Source organism: Tripterygium wilfordii, chromosome 12 (assembly GCF_013401445.1).
Source record: "Tripterygium wilfordii isolate XIE 37 chromosome 12, ASM1340144v1, whole genome shotgun sequence".
Classification (NCBI taxonomy): domain Eukaryota; kingdom Viridiplantae; phylum Streptophyta; class Magnoliopsida; order Celastrales; family Celastraceae; genus Tripterygium; species Tripterygium wilfordii.
The window spans coordinates 4,551,940-4,569,920 of record NC_052243.1 but is presented as its reverse complement, the minus strand read 5'-3'; the positions used below and the strand labels follow the sequence as shown (position 1 = coordinate 4,569,920).

The following is a 17,981-nucleotide window of genomic DNA, read 5'->3' as shown; positions in this document are numbered from 1 at the left end:
GTTATTGTTGCAGGTATGCAAAAGGAGATAATGCCTTTGATTCATATTGGTTTTGTCTTGGAGGATACCCGAGCTTTGTTACGTTCTGTGGATCATCAGGTTGCATGCCCTTATCTCTTGGAACCAAAACAAACTCGTAGATGTCCTTGCTGCAATGGGGCGACTTACGGAGTCTCCTAGTTCTTGTATTTTATTTAATGACATCCATGAGTCCATTAACCCATTGTATTTCTCATAATGTTTCCCTGGTTTTTCTTAAGGATATCTTTCCTTTCGAAAAAAAAAAAGAGATGTATGAAGGAGTCGTAGTTAGTGTTAGGATTATTGGAGCAGTTACAAGGGAGTTTCACATCACAATTGGATTACACTAGGGGTCGGCACTAAGCTCGATCTCGTTCCTATTTATTATAGCGATGGATGAACTCACACGACATATCAAGGGTGAGGTACTTTGGTGCATGTTGTTTGCAAATGATATAGTTCTAGTGGATGAGATGGTATCGGGAGTTAACTCAAAACGCAAAATATGGAGGCAAGCATTAGAGTCTAAAGTACTTAAACTAAATACGACTAAAACAGAATACATGAAATGTAAGTTTAGTAAGAGTAGATAAGGGAGCGAACAAGCAATTGAATTAGATAGGAGAGAAGTAACAAAAAGTAAGATTTTTAAAAATCTTGAATCGATTTTTCAAGAAGACGGAGACATAAGTGATGATATAGTTAATATGATTAAAAGCGGGTGGGGTAAGTGCATCTGGAGTTTTATGCTATCGAAGGATCCCTTAAGGTTGAAGGGAAAATTCTATAGGTTAGCTATACGACCTACAATGATGTATGGTTCTGAGTGTAGGGCTATCAAGAGACAACATATCCAAAAAATTCATGTAGCATAAATGCAAATACTTCGTTGGATGTGTGGTCATAATAGGAAAGATATAATAAGAAATTAGATTATTAGATAGATAGGAGTAGCACCTATTACAGATAAGATACGAGAAAATCGTTTAAGATGATAATGACATATTCAACGTAGAGATAGCAATGCGACGATGAGAAGAAATGAGGGAATTTATATAGGATAAAGTAAGAGGCCATAAGAAAGACATAAAAAGACATTGTTTGAAATAATAAGAAACAATATGAAATTAGTGGGAGTGGATGAATTTATGCTCTACGATAAAAATAAATAGAGAAAATGAATACATTGGTGGATTTTCATTGATGTTCTCATAGACTCATGTAGTCAATTCTAAACTTTTGGGATAAACACTTTGATGATGATAATGATGATGATATGTATATTTACGTATATGACCCAAACGACTTGGATGGAAGCTTAATGTTCACGCATGCTAAACGAGTTTTGGAAGAAGAAGATCCAAGAGGAGGATAGATTTTGTTGTTTATGATCCAAGCGGCCAACAATGGAGTTTTCCTTGCTCAGAGTGCAAAGTGCAAGGTTAGGAGCATATGCAATATCTATAGTTTGGCAAGACTTAACTTCAAAACACAGTTTTCATGTTGGTGATGAAGTCATTACGGAGCATTTGATTAATAATTCTGTGAGGTGAATATGAGATGAGAAGGAGATGAGTACAAGGTGAGCATGATCATGTTTGGTATGAAATCATGAGTGAACATGAATGTGAGAATATTAATAATACAATTTTCATATTATATTTTTTTTCCTTTTTAGAAAATAAAACAATATTTTATAACAAGTGTAAAAAAAATTTTTACACATCAAAACTTATTCTTCCTTCTGGAGAATAACAATTCTTATCATTTTAGTAAGTTTGGCTATTTTTCACAAGAGAGCATAGAGAATGGAATGAGTTTGGGATTCCATCCTCCAAAACTCAACCAAATAAAGAGAAAATACTAATCTCACCCTCATTCTCCTATCAAAGTACCAACCAAATGCCCCATTATAATAAGTCAACAGATTGATCAAAACAAATTTCATGTTGGTGACAAAGTCATTATATATAAATTATACTATTTTTCTAAATTATTATTAGCCATAGTTTAATTGAAGAGCATAAATATTAACAGTTTTACAGAAACCTAAATTTTGTGCCATAACAAGAAACACTGGAGCATGATCAATCACATCCTTGACTATTGCCATCAAGGATTGAGAAACAAATTTCATCATTGATTGTCAAGTATTAAAATGAATTGGAACTTCAAATAATTGGAGCCTGCCTCAATCCTCAATCGAGAATTGCATATATATTGATCAATCATCCATGGCATTGAAAGAAAAATCATTTAAAAAATCTCCTAGTAATTCAGGGTCACATCACACCAGTTTATAGGCAAACTGTTTGCATTAATCTTGTTTCCCTCTATCCATCACTAAGCCTAATACACTAAAAACAGGCTACAAGATCAAGGCATTATTTTGTACCAGATAAAACAAACTCAGGACTAAACAGGACCAAAATGTTGTTTATCAATTTCTTTCAGCTTCAATCTCTCAGTACATCACTTCAAAAGACACAAGAACAGAAAAACACAAGTTCCATTCTACATACATTTGGCAGGTCTAGGCTTTGAAAATCAGTCGTCAAAAATGACATGCAAAGACAATTTCCACGACATGAATTTCCTATATAACTGTGTGTTTTTTAGACTGTTTAATAGAATCCCGGTAGTAAAGATGCATTAGTTGATGGCGATGATGAGAAAACCAACAGATACATACATGAGAAAAACGGGGTAGAGGGCAAGGGCTTTCCTTCTTGGGTTGACTGCTGAACTCATGAAAGGATAAGCAGCCCAGGAGCTCCAAGCCAACGTCACACAAACCACTGTCACTTTTAATATCACATTGTCCTTCACCATACAAATCAGAGCTCCAAGGTCCAAAGGGACCAGGCAATAGCCCAGAAGACTAAGGCTTTGAAAGAAAATTATGTGTCCGCCCTGAAACAAAGTTCGTTGAATCATTTTTACATCCAGGCTTTAGTATATTTGAAATATCAGAGAGGCAATTTGCTGAAGATTTTTACCAGCCATTAGTAAGGAGATATTGGCCTCATATATATACACACAAAGATACATTGAGAAGGCGAGAGAGGGAAAGAAAGAGACATAGAGGAAGAGGGACAGGAAGTATTACCAGTAGCAGGACATTCAATGTCAAGATTACAGCACCAGCTGCAAGTAGTGCAAACGCAACAGCAAAGACCTCTGACTGACAGTTAGAAAATTGTCAGTGCCGAATGAAATAAGCTATATTTCCTTCAAAAAACAAAAACTTGAACCGATGGTCCGTATTGTAAGGTATACTGCAGACTACATAAAAAAGAGGTAAATGAGTGAATATAAACAATTGAGTTAAACATCCACAAAGTTTATAGCATTCCTATTGCCTAAATCATTAAAAGCATAGACTGTCTTCACTTGTAATCTCTTGTAGGAATCTCGTGCTTTGAAGATAATGAAATGAGAAAGGAACGCACTAAGAACAAATTAAAGGAAACAAAATCAGAAGCTTGAGCAATGCATTGGGCATAATTTTATCTCACTGTTTAATAATAGCCGTTGCATAGATTCTCTCTCAAAAAGAAATTTAGAATTAGTCCGTAACATCTCTCATCAAAGCAAACTTTGCCAACAAGAACACTGTAGAACAACACATCCTGGCAACTGTCACTTAACACCAACACGAATATCTACTATAATCACAAATCTGCTGTGCAAAAAAGGAGATGGAAAAGAGCTACTCTGACGAACACAGGAAATAACATTAGCATTCAGTCACCGTGTAGAAAATAAAAACATAGTTGCAGAAAAGAAAAATAAGAAAGAAAAAAACCACCCATCGGGTCCAAGGAAAATCCCTTCTCAAATAATAAGGTCACACAATACACTACAAATAAGTAACACAGACCTCTGATGTTGCTTATTTACCTGGTCTCTTCGCTTCAACACAAAGACCCAGCCCCTAATTTTAGGAAATATAAGGGTTTAGTAGTCACCACAGATTGACAGTGAACAGAGATGCACTAGCCACTTGGACGTGTGATTCTACCCGATAACATACCCAAGTGCACTCAACATATACATTCTCATATGACAAACTGATCAGACCAGCAATTTTCATCCAGTAAATTAGGCATTAAACACAATAAAATTTCCCAAAGAGCTTTCAGGAAGGAGCACCTTTGCAGGAAATTGTCAGAGGTCTGTACTTTTTTCACACTAGTAAGATGGTACCCAAGGGAAGTTGTCATCTATCTTTATCCTCATCTTTTAGGGAAACTTATGACTGTTGAGTGCTGTCTGGTATAGTGGAGGATGAAATTAAAGCCTGGTGTTATGTTCGACGATATAAAAAGTTATAATGTCCGCAGTTCCTCCAATAATTTGCTGGTTTATATGGAAAGGAAAAAAAAAAGTCTCTAGGCCAGGGGGAAAAATAATCACCCACTTGGGTAGTAAAGGATGGGTGGTTAGAAAAACTTTGTTTTGAGATGAGAGAGAAGTATAATGTAGACGATTGTGTAGTTTTCAATGTCATGGTCCTCATGGACACCATTGATTCTCACATCGGGTAAAAGGGCAGCATCCCTTGGGGCTATTTCTTATAAAGTTCATTTAGCTTTCAAAAATAAATTGAAATTCTTGACCATAGGTCAAATTTAAGGTCATCTGTAATAGTCTTCTCACATATTCCACACTGCATATATAGTATAATTTTGATACACGAAAGATCAAGCTTACAAAATATATGAAAGGAATAATATTCATTAACGGGATAGAGAATGACTGATATAAAATAATGTCAACATTTATGAAAGAAAAATTTTTAAAATGTGATGCTTCCCTCGTTGAATGTAAGAAATTCTGGATTGTTAAATGCTAAATGACGTTAAAACAGGTTCACAGAACATGGACACTTAACTCAATAGTGCAATGAATACATCAGACTATATTGCCGCAACACCTTTGGGTATGTCCTATGGCTTGATAACCTAGACAAGAAGGTGAGACTAGACAACAATCCTTAATCCTTATATCGTAGTACCCCGAGTTCCTAGACGCTAATACTCTACGCAACCCGAGAAGGCAGCTAGAATTACATATAATCACCTATTATGATTCATGCAAGCTTGTAACAATTCATGAAAAAGACTTTCCAAATTTAGAATAAATGACGACTGTATTACCATTTGATTCAACTGATTTTTAAGCAAAGCTGTACGGTTCATTCAACTAGAAGCTTAGTTGAACACCTTCCCAGGTGTGCTCGAATTATTCATTTTAAATAAAATGAGTATTCCATAAAATACACGAGGAATTGGCATTACTAGACCATAAATAGCATGCGGAAGTAAAATAATATATAGATTATAGACACCCCAAAACATGTCCTAGCGGAACTGAGCCTGAGCAAGCCTCTGCTCTTAATCTCTTATTCACACTATTGATCAGCCTGTAAAATAGATCACAAGAAAATGTACCATATCTTTGATAAAACTACTCTCTTCTTAAACCCTCGAAGGGCTAGATCAAGTAAGACGGCACAAATTAACTAAAATATGCACATCAATGAGAGAAATGAGAAAGGAAATAACACAACATATAGGCACGATCAGATCAAATATCAGAAGCCCACGAAAAAGTAATATTAATAGTATTTTTCACAATTAACCCAAACCAATGTCACTCACCTTCTTGACCGACGCGGACCATGAAAGAGTGAGGCCGAGGAACACGATGAAGAAGAATGGCCCCCAAAGATCCCAGTCCCTCAACGCCTTACCGGGGTCTTCACGATAGGGGTTAGGGAACACCACGAGCTTCAAATTGCTCACGATCCTCGACAGATCCCGCTTCACCGTGTCCCACACCGGCTCAGTCAACGTGTTTGGCGGTGAACCGAACCCGCTGGGCGTGATGTTAGGCCGGGAGCTACTGGAGTTACTGGATGGCGGAAGAGGCGGAGGAGGAGCAGGGACAGGAGGCACCTTCTGGTTGGACGACGGCGGAAGCGGTGGGAGGTTGGACTGGATAAATGGAGCGGAAGAGACGGGGATCGAGGCTCGAGGTGGACTGGGAGGCCGGGCCGGGAGCACAGTGGTGGGGCCCGACTGCACACTGGCGTGGATTAAGTTCTCGATCTCATCGATGTCGGACTGGGAGGAGGCATGTAGAGGTATTGTGTCGCTATGAGACATTTTCTTTCTAATATGTGTCTTTTCCTTCTACTTTTCGCGCGAAAGTGAAGGAAAATTCTGTGCAGATCTGCAGAAGAAGAAGAAATCGAGGAAGAAGGTCACGGGGAGATGCGGGTAGAATTGGATCCGGATCTTAAATTAATGCTGGAACACTTAAGAGTTGGGCCATACCTTCGGCCCCTTATTTTGCTCAAAGGGCCGAAAAATCTCAGCCCATTAGAAAAACAGGTCAATGTATACACAAATTTGTTATCCTTAATCGTCTTCGACGTACTTAAGCTCACAAAACACATCACTTGTGTAAGAGGAGCTGTATCTTTGCATATATACCATTCCGTTGAGTTATGTCAATTCGATGTGTGACTATCAAGAGCAAAGCTAGGAAGTGATATTAGGGTGAAAACTATCTCATTTTGAGCTACGCAACAACTTTTTTGGGGGTCCGGGGGTGGGTAGTGCTCCCGGAATTTTTTTTAGAGTTATTTACAACAGTACAATTTCTTGATATGATATTATCGATGAATATTTATCTTGATGTCAGTGACGGATCTAGAATTTAAATTAAGGGGGCTTGGTTAGTGATGGAGTTAGAAATTTATAGGAGAAGCCAAAGGTGGGCGTTGCCCCCAAAATTTTTTTAGGGCTATCTACTGAAAATTGACCGGAAATAAATAAATATTTATATAGTCATTAAATTAAGTAAATATTTATATAGTCATTAAATCAAGAAAATATATATATTTATCAAAAAAAAGAAAATATCTATATAATCAGTGAAAATCTACATAGTCATTAAATTGCACGTCACAAATTAACATATGAAATGTTCTCTAGATAACAAAAACAATCATTTGCTAGAGATTTTTCATTGAGTATAAATTAGCTATCATCGTATATGAGTGTGTATCAATCAATATTTGTTCTTTTGTATAAATGTCTATGAAATTAATAATTATAATTTCTATATTAACCATACATATTATATACAATATAATTATAAACATATGAGTAGTTTTTTTGGGGGGAAAAAGGGGGGTGTATTTGCAACTGCTTGATGTTTGATCTCATATATAAGTAACTTAACATGTTAACGTAAATACATATTATAACTTGGATAGGCGTTAGAGGGTCAATTAGTTTTATATTAAATTACTGAAATCTAAGTGAAAATGACAATTTGCATTTGTATCTTATAATAGTTCTTCAATGTAGTCAAACGCCCATGACTAGCTGAACACACGTGGTGTTAGAGAATATAAAAAAATATATATAATGCTTCAAGTTAGGGCAAAGTTGAAGGATAGATTAGAGAGGGTCATGTGTTATTGGCTTTCTCTGAGTTTATACAAGGAGCTTTCGAACCTATTACGATTGAGGTTCTGGCAATCCTAAAGGGATTATAAATTTGTGGAGAAAGTGACTTTCGTAACATTGAAGTGAAGAATAACTCCTCAATTCTGACTGTTGCCTTGAATTCAAATGAATATCATATGGCCTCCTTTGGACACTTCTTGGAATCTATCAGAGAGGTTGCGGGCTCTGTGGGTCTAGTGAGTTATCACTATGCCTCACGGAATTGTAATCATGCTGCTCACTGCCTTGCTCGAATATCACTGGGTTTTCAAATGGGTACATAGTTTGGCTTGAAGCGCTTCCTAATTTTCTTGTTTCAATTATAAATGAAGACTCTATATCATCTAATGTTGGCTTTTCTTCTGAATGAAATGGTTCTTTTTGATAAAAAAAAAAGTTATATTTTTTCTAACACTCAATGTTTCCCCACATAATAAGGTGATTGCTGGCGAAGCCTTTGTGGTAAAAGTGGCTTTGGAAAGTGCCAAACATATGGAATGGGATTCAATTATATTGGAAGTTGACTCTCTTGTAGTTATTGAAGCATTTTGCTCCAACCATCCCAACGTAGATTGGAGACTCAAATATTGTGCGGAAACAATTTAAGGTGTTCACGATCAATGCGAGTTATTAATGCAAAAAATAGAGAAATTGAAAACGAAATCAATCACACACAAGAGACAACAATTTTACGTAATATGGCCAATTTTGTCTACGTACAAGGATGGCCATGATAAATTTTATTGATGAATTCTTTCACACGAATTGTCTCTGAATTCAAGGATTCGTAGTCTCTCATCTCTTTTTTCTAGGGTTTTCACAATAAGAATGTTTATAGTGGGTTGAGAGCTTATGGACAATGATTAAAATATCCTTACTAATTTAGGACAAATTACAACATCAAATACAATGCAAGGGCTGTTTTGAGAGGCTGAGCAAGTGCATGCATAACAAAGCCTGCCATATAGAGAAACAACCAAGGCCTGTCCCATAAAGCGAACTATATAACAGAGACTTCAACAACCAACCTCATTGTCTCTGTATAAAGTTTTAGATCCAAAAATTGGTGCTCTCCTATATAAAGTTCTATAATAGAATTGTGTGGGCCTAAGACCAATGGTCAGACCCTCCAAAAATTGACGTATGTCACAATTTGCGACGCGCACACAGTATTTTTTAGTAAAAGGCGAAAGAATAGTTCACTTTGTATGCACTGTGTGACTGCGTGAGTCTTCAAAGTTGTTCACATGTAATTTTATTTGGTTCATTCAACATCATATTTTCCTTGTAGTAGCGATGTGGTGGGATTTGAAAACAAATAACTACAATGGATACAAATGGGCCGATCAGTATTGTCAGGCAACCTATTTTAAGGGTTCGGTTCAAATTTATCTGAATATCTCCCATCTTCTTCGAGAAAGTGAACACCTCGTCCTCATCCATGTTCCTCAAAACCCGAATATCTCCCATCACTGACCTCACATGCCTAACCACTTCGATTATGTGACCAGTTAGGGCCTCTCCTTTGGTTCTGATCATTGCAGAGCTCCTTCGCGAATCCTCCGCAAGGCCTCACCCAAGTTGCAGCAGCCGCTTACGGAAGGGATTAGGAAGTTGTGCTTGTTGATGTGGTTATCTTCATCGGTGGGAGTGAGGACTTAACTCATTCCTACGGGCTACGGCCAATACGAGCCTTTGCCATAACTGGGATTATGACGGTCTGTTTGATTTTCGTTTAGGCAACTCACCACGTTTGACACCGGTGAACTTGCTGCTTGACTTTGGATTTATCCTCCACGCAGCTAATAGTCAGAATTTCTTCAGAACTCCAACACCAGGGAGACTCTGTGATGGCCGTCTCATTTTTCGATTTTCTGGGAAAAAGTTTCAGCTTTTTAATTGTTGTCAACACCTGCACTAAACCCTCCCTCTTAGTAATAACTCAATTCAATATTCTACTTCAGTCCCTCTTTTTGTAAGGCACCATACATGTGAAAACTGCATCCCCTCTTACTTCCTCCATGGCAACAAGACCTGTCTTCTCCAAATTCTCAGCTTAGTCATCTACTTGCCTCTGATTAGTTCTATAGACCTCAATTCACCTGCAGTATTCAACTCAAATTCTGACACTGGTGGACTTGTTGCTGCCGGTATCGAGATCATATACCCTCCTTATGGACAGAATTATTTCAAGAATCCATCTGTGAGAAACTGTGACGGCCGTCTCATCATAGATTTTTTTAGTATAGACTGAAAATTTTATGCTTTTAGACTCTCACTCTGTTTCCTCTGTTTTCTGGGAGAAATTAAAGTCTTGCCTCCTTAGAATATATAGATGACCCATCTCTCCCTTCTCTTTTTTTTTTCTCGGTTTATGTTTCATATGACAGTGGATGCAATGGATCTTCCATTTTTGAATGCCTATCTGGATTCAATTGGCTTGCCAAACTCTGGAAAAGGGTGCAATTTTGCTGCTGCTGGATCTACTCTGCATCCAGCAACACCCACATCTATCAGCCCATTTTCATTTGGAGTCCAGGTATCCTAGTTTCTCAAATTTAAATCGCGGGTTCTGAAGTTGCTAGCTAAAGGTAAGCACACGCGAAGAGCTTCGCCAATGTTGCTGGATACAAACCTCTAATATAGAATTGAAATTAAGTTTCCTCGTATGCTTATTGTGTTGCAGGCAAAAAGTATGAGAAGTGTGTTCCAGCATAGGATTATTTTGAGAAGGGACTGTACACAATTGACATAGGACAGAATGATCTTGCTGCTGCATTTTATGCCAAAACATTTGATCAAATAGTAGCCTCTATCCCTACAATTTTGGTTGAATTTGAGACTGGGGGATTAAGGTTAGTTTCAGAGAGCTTTTTTTTTTTTTTTTTTGAGTGAGTTTAACATTTTTTTTTTTGATAATCAAGGAACCACCCAGTTCAACATGCCATTCAGATAGCTGAGTGGGTGTGGCATAAACCTCGAGTTGTCAGAATAGAGCGCACCACGCTGGCTACAAGTAAGATTGGGCCAAAACCCATAGCCATAAGTGGAACAAGCTCATGGAACCAAGAAATTGTATGATCAAGGAGATAGGAATTTATCCTTGATGAATTGGCTTTATCCTTCTACTTCAGAAATTGTATGATCAAGGAGATAGGAATTTCTGGATACATAATGCAGGGCCTCTAGGCTGCTTGACTCAAGATGTCGCTAAATTTGGAACTGATCAATCTAAGTTTGATGAGCTAGGATGTTTTAGTGGCCATAACCAAGCTGCTAAGCTTGGTTATGACTTCCAGTAACGTAATTGGTTTTCCACACATTCTTCCCCTACTTCATGTGAGTTCAATTTCTTATTCACCCGATATCAATTTTTGAAACGTAAATGTACTGTGTTCATGTACACTCAAAGATGTACGTACTCAACTCAAACCCGTCTCAAAAGATGAATGGGTCTCACACATTTATTTGTGCTTAAAGTAGGGCCATTGTACACCTATATCCAACAGTTCCACCTCAGGTGAGAGATTTGTGCTGATAATGTTTTGTAAAAGAATATAATATAATATAATATTATAATAGTGAAATGTCAAGATATAGGGAAGCTTGACTTTTCACATGGTATCACTCTTTTTTATTCAGCCTATATGCATTGGGTTTGTAAACCAAACCATTTACGTAAATTTACACATAATGCATCTCATTTAATTCAAGTATATGTAAGTAATTGTTATGGCAAGTAATTGTCATCAATCTTAATTAGCGTTGATCACACATCAACAACATTTATTATCTAATCATCATTAATCTATCCCTAATCTGCTACTAATCATTAGCATAATAGCATCCCCTAATTGGCCTTACATGTAGTTTGAAACTCTAAAATAAGTAATTACAGACCATACCAACAGGTGACCAATGTCGACTACATTAATACGTAGAAGACACCAAATCTCCATCCCTTTAAGCATGGTTATACAAACTTCTCGACCTTGACCCACACCATGAACATGCCTACACTCTGTCATAATTGAACATCCTGTCAATACCTTTTAAAAATCACATCCTATCAATCATATCGTAATATTCTTGAGACACTCGTTGCTTATGATAACAGATTCGAAACAATCAGTATTTTTCTCGAAAAAGACCAAATACAATGAATAAACCTAGACATGCACTAAAATACTCAATCCAATCAATTTTCAAAATCCTTATCTTGGGTGTTACAAATAATCCTTCATCATCTTGGTTATTACAAATTATCATCTTAGCAACAGAGAGAAACATATGATTGACTTGACCGACGGAACCCAAATTGTGAGGAGAAATTCCACAAAAAAATATTTAGAATTGACATATTAAGGGCCACCGGCATCCTAACCCACCGAGAATCCTGCTAAAAATTTCCTTCCTCTCTCGATTTCGTCTTCCAATTTTATAATCATCTCTTTCTCTGACGACGATAACCGGTGCCGGTCTGTATCCCGCTGGAATATCTATTCGCTCTCCGGCATCTAACTTTGTAGCTCTTGCGTTTCCTTCGATCTGTAAGCAACGGAATCATGAATCCTGAATAGTAAGTTCCAGTTTTCTGTGGAATCTCTTGAAGCCCTTTAAATATATGTATTCGTTTTGCTTCCCTTTTTATGAGTTTATCACAGTTAGCTCGGATCCGTTATTTTTAATTTGCATATGTTGTTTTTACCACTTCGTGTTTTCGTTTCTGCTCTTTGATTTGGTAATTTGACGTTTATGTATATTTTGATTTTAAGATTCGAACGTCGATGTGGTCTAAATTGCTTTCGTTGTTTAAATCTGGGCGGTTTTATATGTACATGGGTACCAGCTTTTGTCGCTTAAACAACATTTGTTTGATTTGACAATTTCGTCAATGGAGTTTGTCTTTGAACCAGCACCAGCAGTGCGAGCAGAGTTTTTCAGATTCCATTGTTAATTTTATATTTTGGACCTAAAGATTTAGGTAATAATCGTGAAGAAAGGAGGGGGTTTTGTTGATTTTGCTTATTAATTCATATAAGCTGTTAAATTGTAACCTTGGAGTATTGTATCGATTGTCACAAAGCAATTGATGAATCAATAATTTATTAGGCATGATTTAACTTCCCTTGTTACTAGACAAGCTTTATGGGCTTCTTCTTTTGTAATCATTTTTTGCTGCTAAAAAGTTTTGAGATTGCATAGTGTCACGTAAATGATTCATTTTACAGAGGTGCTGTATTACTTTTTTACTTTGGTCATTCACAGAGGTATGAAATGGGCTTAGTGCTGTTGAAGTGTGGGTGAGGTCTTACATAATCATTTGAGTTGATGCATTTTCCGTTATGCTTATTGAGGCAAAAAAAATTGCATTTGATCCACCACTGTTTTTGTTTTGTAGGATGTGATGTGCCTGAATACCATGTGTGTGGCAAGTTGGTCTTTTTAATGATTTGAATATATGTTCATCCCTTGTATGAGCATGTGTTTAATATTTTTTGTACTGTTATTTTCAGTGATTATTTGTTCAAGCTTTTGCTTATTGGAGACTCTGGTGTTGGAAAATCATGTCTACTTCTGAGGTTCGCTGTAAGTTCTTAGTGTCCTCGCCTGTCTTTACTAAGGAATATCTTAACATGTTAGTAGTCATATACATAAAGTATTTAGTTATTTACATTTGTGCAACTGAAAATCGTGTATTTGTGATTGTGACTTTGGTGAGTACAATCGCATCAACTTGTAACAGTATAACATGCTTTAGTCTTTTCATAGAATACATACAATAGAAATTTGGCCATTTGGGAAATTTAAACTTGTTACTGAATAATTTTTCTGTTAAACTAACCTTCTCTGAACTATATCTTTAATGACGTGCACTTGTGCTTGCACCAAGATCGGCTAACCTGGTTCACTGGCTCGACATTTTTCCTACTAGATTTCAGAATTAGTACTCGAGCCTTTGTCTAACTGAAAAACTAAAGACCTATAATTTTTCCCCCTTTTTTTTTATGAAGTTGTAAATTCATACAAGCAATAGCCGTGATTTTTTTTCTCCCTGCTGCCACATTATTGCTTTCTACTCTTCTGGGGTATCGTATATTTTATGTAATTACAAAGTTCATGATTGATTTTTGGTCCCTGTGTTCTCTTGTTGCCTTGCGAAGAGTATGATGGTTTAAGCAGATATTGTGTCTTTCTTTCTTATTGTCGTTCCCTTTGTTTATCAGGATGATTCCTATCTTGAGAGTTACATCAGTACTATTGGAGTTGACTTTGTAAGTCATCATTCCCACTTTTTCTGGCTTCCTCTGTTCTCTCCATTGTTGGATGGAGATTGATTTCTATACAGAGAAAATGACAAAAAGTCAATTGTCTTGCATTGTGTTATGTAGAAAATCCGCACCGTGGAACAGGATGGAAAGACCATTAAACTCCAAATTGTAAGTTTATGTTTAGTTATCTTTTGCTTCATATTTCAAGGATTAACTTTGCCTTCAGCAGTACTGTTTTTTTGGCTATGATTAGGGGATATTGAAGAATCTCAGACAGTGGAAGTATCTTATCTAGAAATATTTGGGGAGTTTTGCTCCAGGATATTAAAGTATTTGTTGCTGATATTTTTTCCTTGCTTTACTGGATATTTAGTGGGATACGGCTGGCCAAGAACGTTTTAGAACAATCACAAGCAGCTACTATCGTGGGGCTCATGGCATCATTGTAAGTACTGCAATTTCTCTGTTCAATCTTTTTTGGGTGTATGCATGCATTGTCCATGTTTTGATTTATTCGTTAAGATTGATTTTTATCTGGTGGCTCTCCTTCCAGGTTGTTTATGATGTCACGGATCAAGAGAGCTTCAATAACGTTAAGCAATGGTTGAATGAAATTGATCGCTATGCAAGTGAAAATGTTAACAAACTTTTGGTTGGGAACAAGTGTGACCTCACAGCGAACAAAGTTGTCTCCTATGAAACGGCAAAGGTAATGTTTATTGTTCCCATCCCATTTTGCCTATTTTACTGGAGTGAAGTAGCGCTCTCCAAATGAATATATGTATTCAGAATTTTTATTCTTTTGAGTTCTTTCCCTTGTCTAGGCATTTGCTGATGAAATTGGGATCCCTTTTATGGAAGCAAGTGCAAAAAATGCCACCAATGTGGAAGAGGCTTTCATGGCCATGGCTGCTGAGATCAAGAATAGGTACTGAAATGTATTTTTCTTAGTAGTGCCCTGCACTTGTGCAAGAGGAAGAGTGTGTGATGTTGCTAGGCTGAGCACCTTTGTGTCCCTTGTGCTGATATGTACTTTTTCTTTAATCTGTTGTTCAAGTTGCATTCAAAAAACAAAATAGATGTGTTGATGAAGTCCATGAATGCATTTAGAGATTATTGATTATTTGGTTTTTCTTGCAGGATGGCAAGCCAACCGTCCATGAACAATGCCAGCCCTCCAACAGTGCAGATTCGAGGACAGCCGGTTAACCAGAAGTCTGGCTGCTGCTCTTCTTGAACTTGAAGAAAGAATTAGCCTTAACTCTGTTTCTTTGTGGCATGTAAGTAAAACTAGTTTTCAAATTTGCTCAGACGTGAAGAAGATTATGGTTATGAATTTCTGTGTTGTCTATTCAACACATTGTCAAAACTAAAGTTCTTTAGATGTATTTGATTTAAAGTAACATTCATTTGTACAAATCAGTCATATTAGTGAGTTGCCTAGAATTTGACCCTTAATTCTCTTTTATCATAAAGTTCACTATGCATAGTTGATGATAAAACGAAACAATTTACTAGCATTCCCGTTGGCAGAAAGATTACCAGTAATCGCTGCAAGAGCAAATTCCGTCCTTGAAGTGATGAAACGTTGTTGATCCAAACTCAGCCACTTCTAGGTTTTCGTCAAAGTGTTCCAAATATGGCAGAATGAGGATTGAGAGGCATTTTCTTTATCAAATCTACAGCCTCAATCAGCTTGGCAGCTCGGCCAAGAAGGTCAACCAGGCATGGCATCAAGTCCATAATCCCTTACCATAGATTCAAAGAATTCAACAAAACCGCAATAAATGCAATCCAATCTGGCTTTCTACCATCTACCCTACTCTCCTCGAGAAAATGTAGAGCTTTCTCACCCTCCCCGTGTTGTGTTGAGCATACCCAGATATCATCGTATCCCAAGTGACACTACCTCAACTCAACAAATGCATGCATTCTATAGAAGCTAACACAACAGTGAAAACTTTCTGGTAACATTTTGAGCTTCGTCAAATCCACCAAACACAATCTATTCTTGACGAGTATTTTAGCCAACACAATCATCTCCTCTGAGCATGCTGTTGATTGGTGGATTCTGGATCCTCCTTATGTTGGTTAGTGTCTTCATGTAGTACATTTGGAATTCTTTCGGCCTCAGTTTTCTCAAGCAAAGCCTGTGTTTGCATAGTCTTCATCATCTCCTTCATTGACTTCTCCTATCCTTCCAGCTGGATTTTCATTAGAAGTTCAGCTTCCTTGTCAATTGGCTTGAAATCCTCGTCAATGGCGGCTTCCTGCACATAAGCAGAGTATGAAAGAAGCCTCAATCAAAAGGAACAAAAAAGGAAACTAAACTAGCCATCTGTTGCCAATTGCGATGTCTGAACAGATTTCATTTGGAAGGCTCAGCTGATGAAAACATATGAATTAATGCAAAATGGTGCAAGGTTCATTCTCCACTTTGAGAACTATTGATAAAACATAGCTTTGCAATTCACAATAATGAACTTCACTCCCAGATAAAATCTACTATATTGGGGACTTTAACATCAAAGTTCCAGCTATTCTATTCATGCACACAACTGACAGTTTCTTCTAGCTTCCTATTTACGGTTTGCATCTCTTCTACCATACGGCGAACCTCTGACAAATTATAATGGCTGCCATGTTTCTCAAACGATCACTTTTTCATGTAGATTGATGTCTAATTCCATTAAAATCAAAATTTTCACCTGAAGAACCACGAGGTTGGGTTAAAAGAACTAGGCCCATGCTGCCGATCAAAAGACAAATGTCCTCACACTAAAAGTGATCATACAAGAAACTTCAGGTAATTGCAATCAGAATTCATATACTGGGACAAACATTGCAATTCAATGGAAACAATTGAACTTGCAAAGCGGTTGGCCCTATTTGATGCATATGGAAGTTTGGTTGCTTGACTTCCTTACCTTGGGGAGGTTGAAAAAGCTGCTAAGAATAGTTTCTCTTTTCTCTAGGGACCTTCCATGCCAAGCAGTTGAAAGAGGGATCGCTTTTAGGAATTCTCTCAACCTTCTTTAGGGTGTGGACTATGGAGCCACCGTCAAGTTTAGTATAGCATGAGGGGAAAAGGGAAGTTTGCTAGGGGTCACCACTCCCCATCTTCCTCAAGAGCTTCAGGCCCCATGGGAGGATGCGGCCTTAAGCGACGTTTAAGTCAGATTTCAGGTAAATAAGTTTACTATACGACCCTACGAAAGCAGATTGAAAGATTAACACATTCACAAAGAACATGGAAAACTTGAACTTGCAAAGCATTGAGGACTCGGACTTTCTTAATATGCACACTTAAAGGTCTGGTTGTAATAAAGAAGGGAAATTTGCACCAAGGCAAGGTAGAAGTGACTAGAGAACACATGTACACACAGATTTGAATCGAAAAAAAATTGCCTTTAAAAGCACAATGCAGTCTCCCAATACCAGCATGCCAGCTCCCACCAATTAAAGGTTCAATAACCAAGCGCAAGGAAAGTACAAAACAAAAATGGCACACACATGTAGATCAACTGTAGGAAGCCAGGCCATGAATCAAGAAAGGCAAAGCAAGCATCATTTTGACCTGCTATTTTGAATATCTAAATCATACCCAAAGATATAACGTTCATCAAAGGAACCAAAATTGAAGGTCGTCTCAAACACACAAACATGAACAAAATAGCAACAAAATAAGAAAACTGTGCGCATATAAATCAAATCTATCAGCAAAGCCTGTCGGAGACGAGTTTCAATCTGCAATCTGTAGCTCCGGATTCTCTGCTCCTCATATCCAGAAAGAACCCGAACGTAGAATAGCACTTTCCTTCCAAAGTCCAGTAACTTATTCATGCTGTAAATAGAGCTGCCAACAAGTGGTTTTCACTGCATAAGCATATGAACCGATAAACAACATCATCACAATCAGATTTTGGTCAGCCCTTAAATGCCAGTGCATATGTACTCTTGACCTAATTAAGATCTAGCACATCTCATTTGGATACACTCTGTCTGATCGACACTAACATTGAGAAGCACAAAGTTCTTCGGCTGAAATTTATGAACTTTCGATGAGATTTCGCGCATAGGATATGTGATAGGAACCGATTCGTTCACCCGCAATGTAACATCAACCTCCCAAATACCATGCACATATACATTACTAATTCAC

At 37.3% G+C, this 17,981-nt stretch overlaps 2 protein-coding genes, 1 non-coding gene and 2 pseudogenes across 6 annotated transcripts; 2 read left to right on the top strand and 3 right to left on the bottom strand.

Annotated features, from left to right (window-relative positions):
- Positions 1–2,394: 2,394 nt before the first annotated feature.
- LOC120011275 (protein YIPF6 homolog) lies at positions 2,395–6,318 on the bottom strand. Its single transcript, XM_038862352.1, has 3 exons — positions 5,688–6,318; positions 3,131–3,205; positions 2,395–2,934 (listed from the first exon to the last, which is right to left on the bottom strand). Exons 1-3 carry the CDS (start codon positions 6,192–6,194, stop codon positions 2,674–2,676), a joined length of 843 nt encoding a protein of 280 aa, XP_038718280.1. The 5' UTR covers positions 6,195–6,318; the 3' UTR covers positions 2,395–2,673.
- Positions 6,319–8,657: 2,339 nt separating this feature from the next.
- Positions 8,658–8,770, bottom strand: LOC120011603. The gene has a single exon (XR_005471056.1). It is a non-coding gene; the product is annotated as a U5 spliceosomal RNA (small nuclear RNA).
- Positions 8,771–9,259: 489 nt separating this feature from the next.
- LOC120010483 lies at positions 9,260–10,849 on the top strand (annotated as a pseudogene).
- Positions 10,850–11,865: 1,016 nt separating this feature from the next.
- Positions 11,866–15,277, top strand: LOC120010255 (GTP-binding protein YPTM2-like). Of its 4 annotated transcripts, none has more exons than XM_038860989.1 (9): positions 11,866–12,126; positions 12,949–12,971; positions 13,064–13,136; positions 13,775–13,822; positions 13,940–13,987; positions 14,193–14,264; positions 14,373–14,528; positions 14,644–14,747; positions 14,960–15,277. In XM_038860989.1, exons 2-9 carry the CDS (start codon positions 12,955–12,957, stop codon positions 15,054–15,056), a joined length of 615 nt encoding a protein of 204 aa, XP_038716917.1. In that variant the 5' UTR covers positions 11,866–12,126; positions 12,949–12,954; the 3' UTR covers positions 15,057–15,277. The 4 variants fall into 4 exon arrangements, with proteins under 4 accessions (XP_038716917.1, XP_038716920.1, XP_038716919.1 ...); XM_038860992.1 differs by having other exon boundaries at positions 12,949–12,982; positions 13,064–13,129; XM_038860991.1 differs by lacking the exon at positions 12,949–12,971 and having other exon boundaries at positions 13,064–13,129.
- An 81-nt stretch (positions 15,278–15,358) lies between these two features.
- LOC120010123 lies at positions 15,359–17,662 on the bottom strand (annotated as a pseudogene).
- Positions 17,663–17,981: the final 319 nt, after the last annotated feature.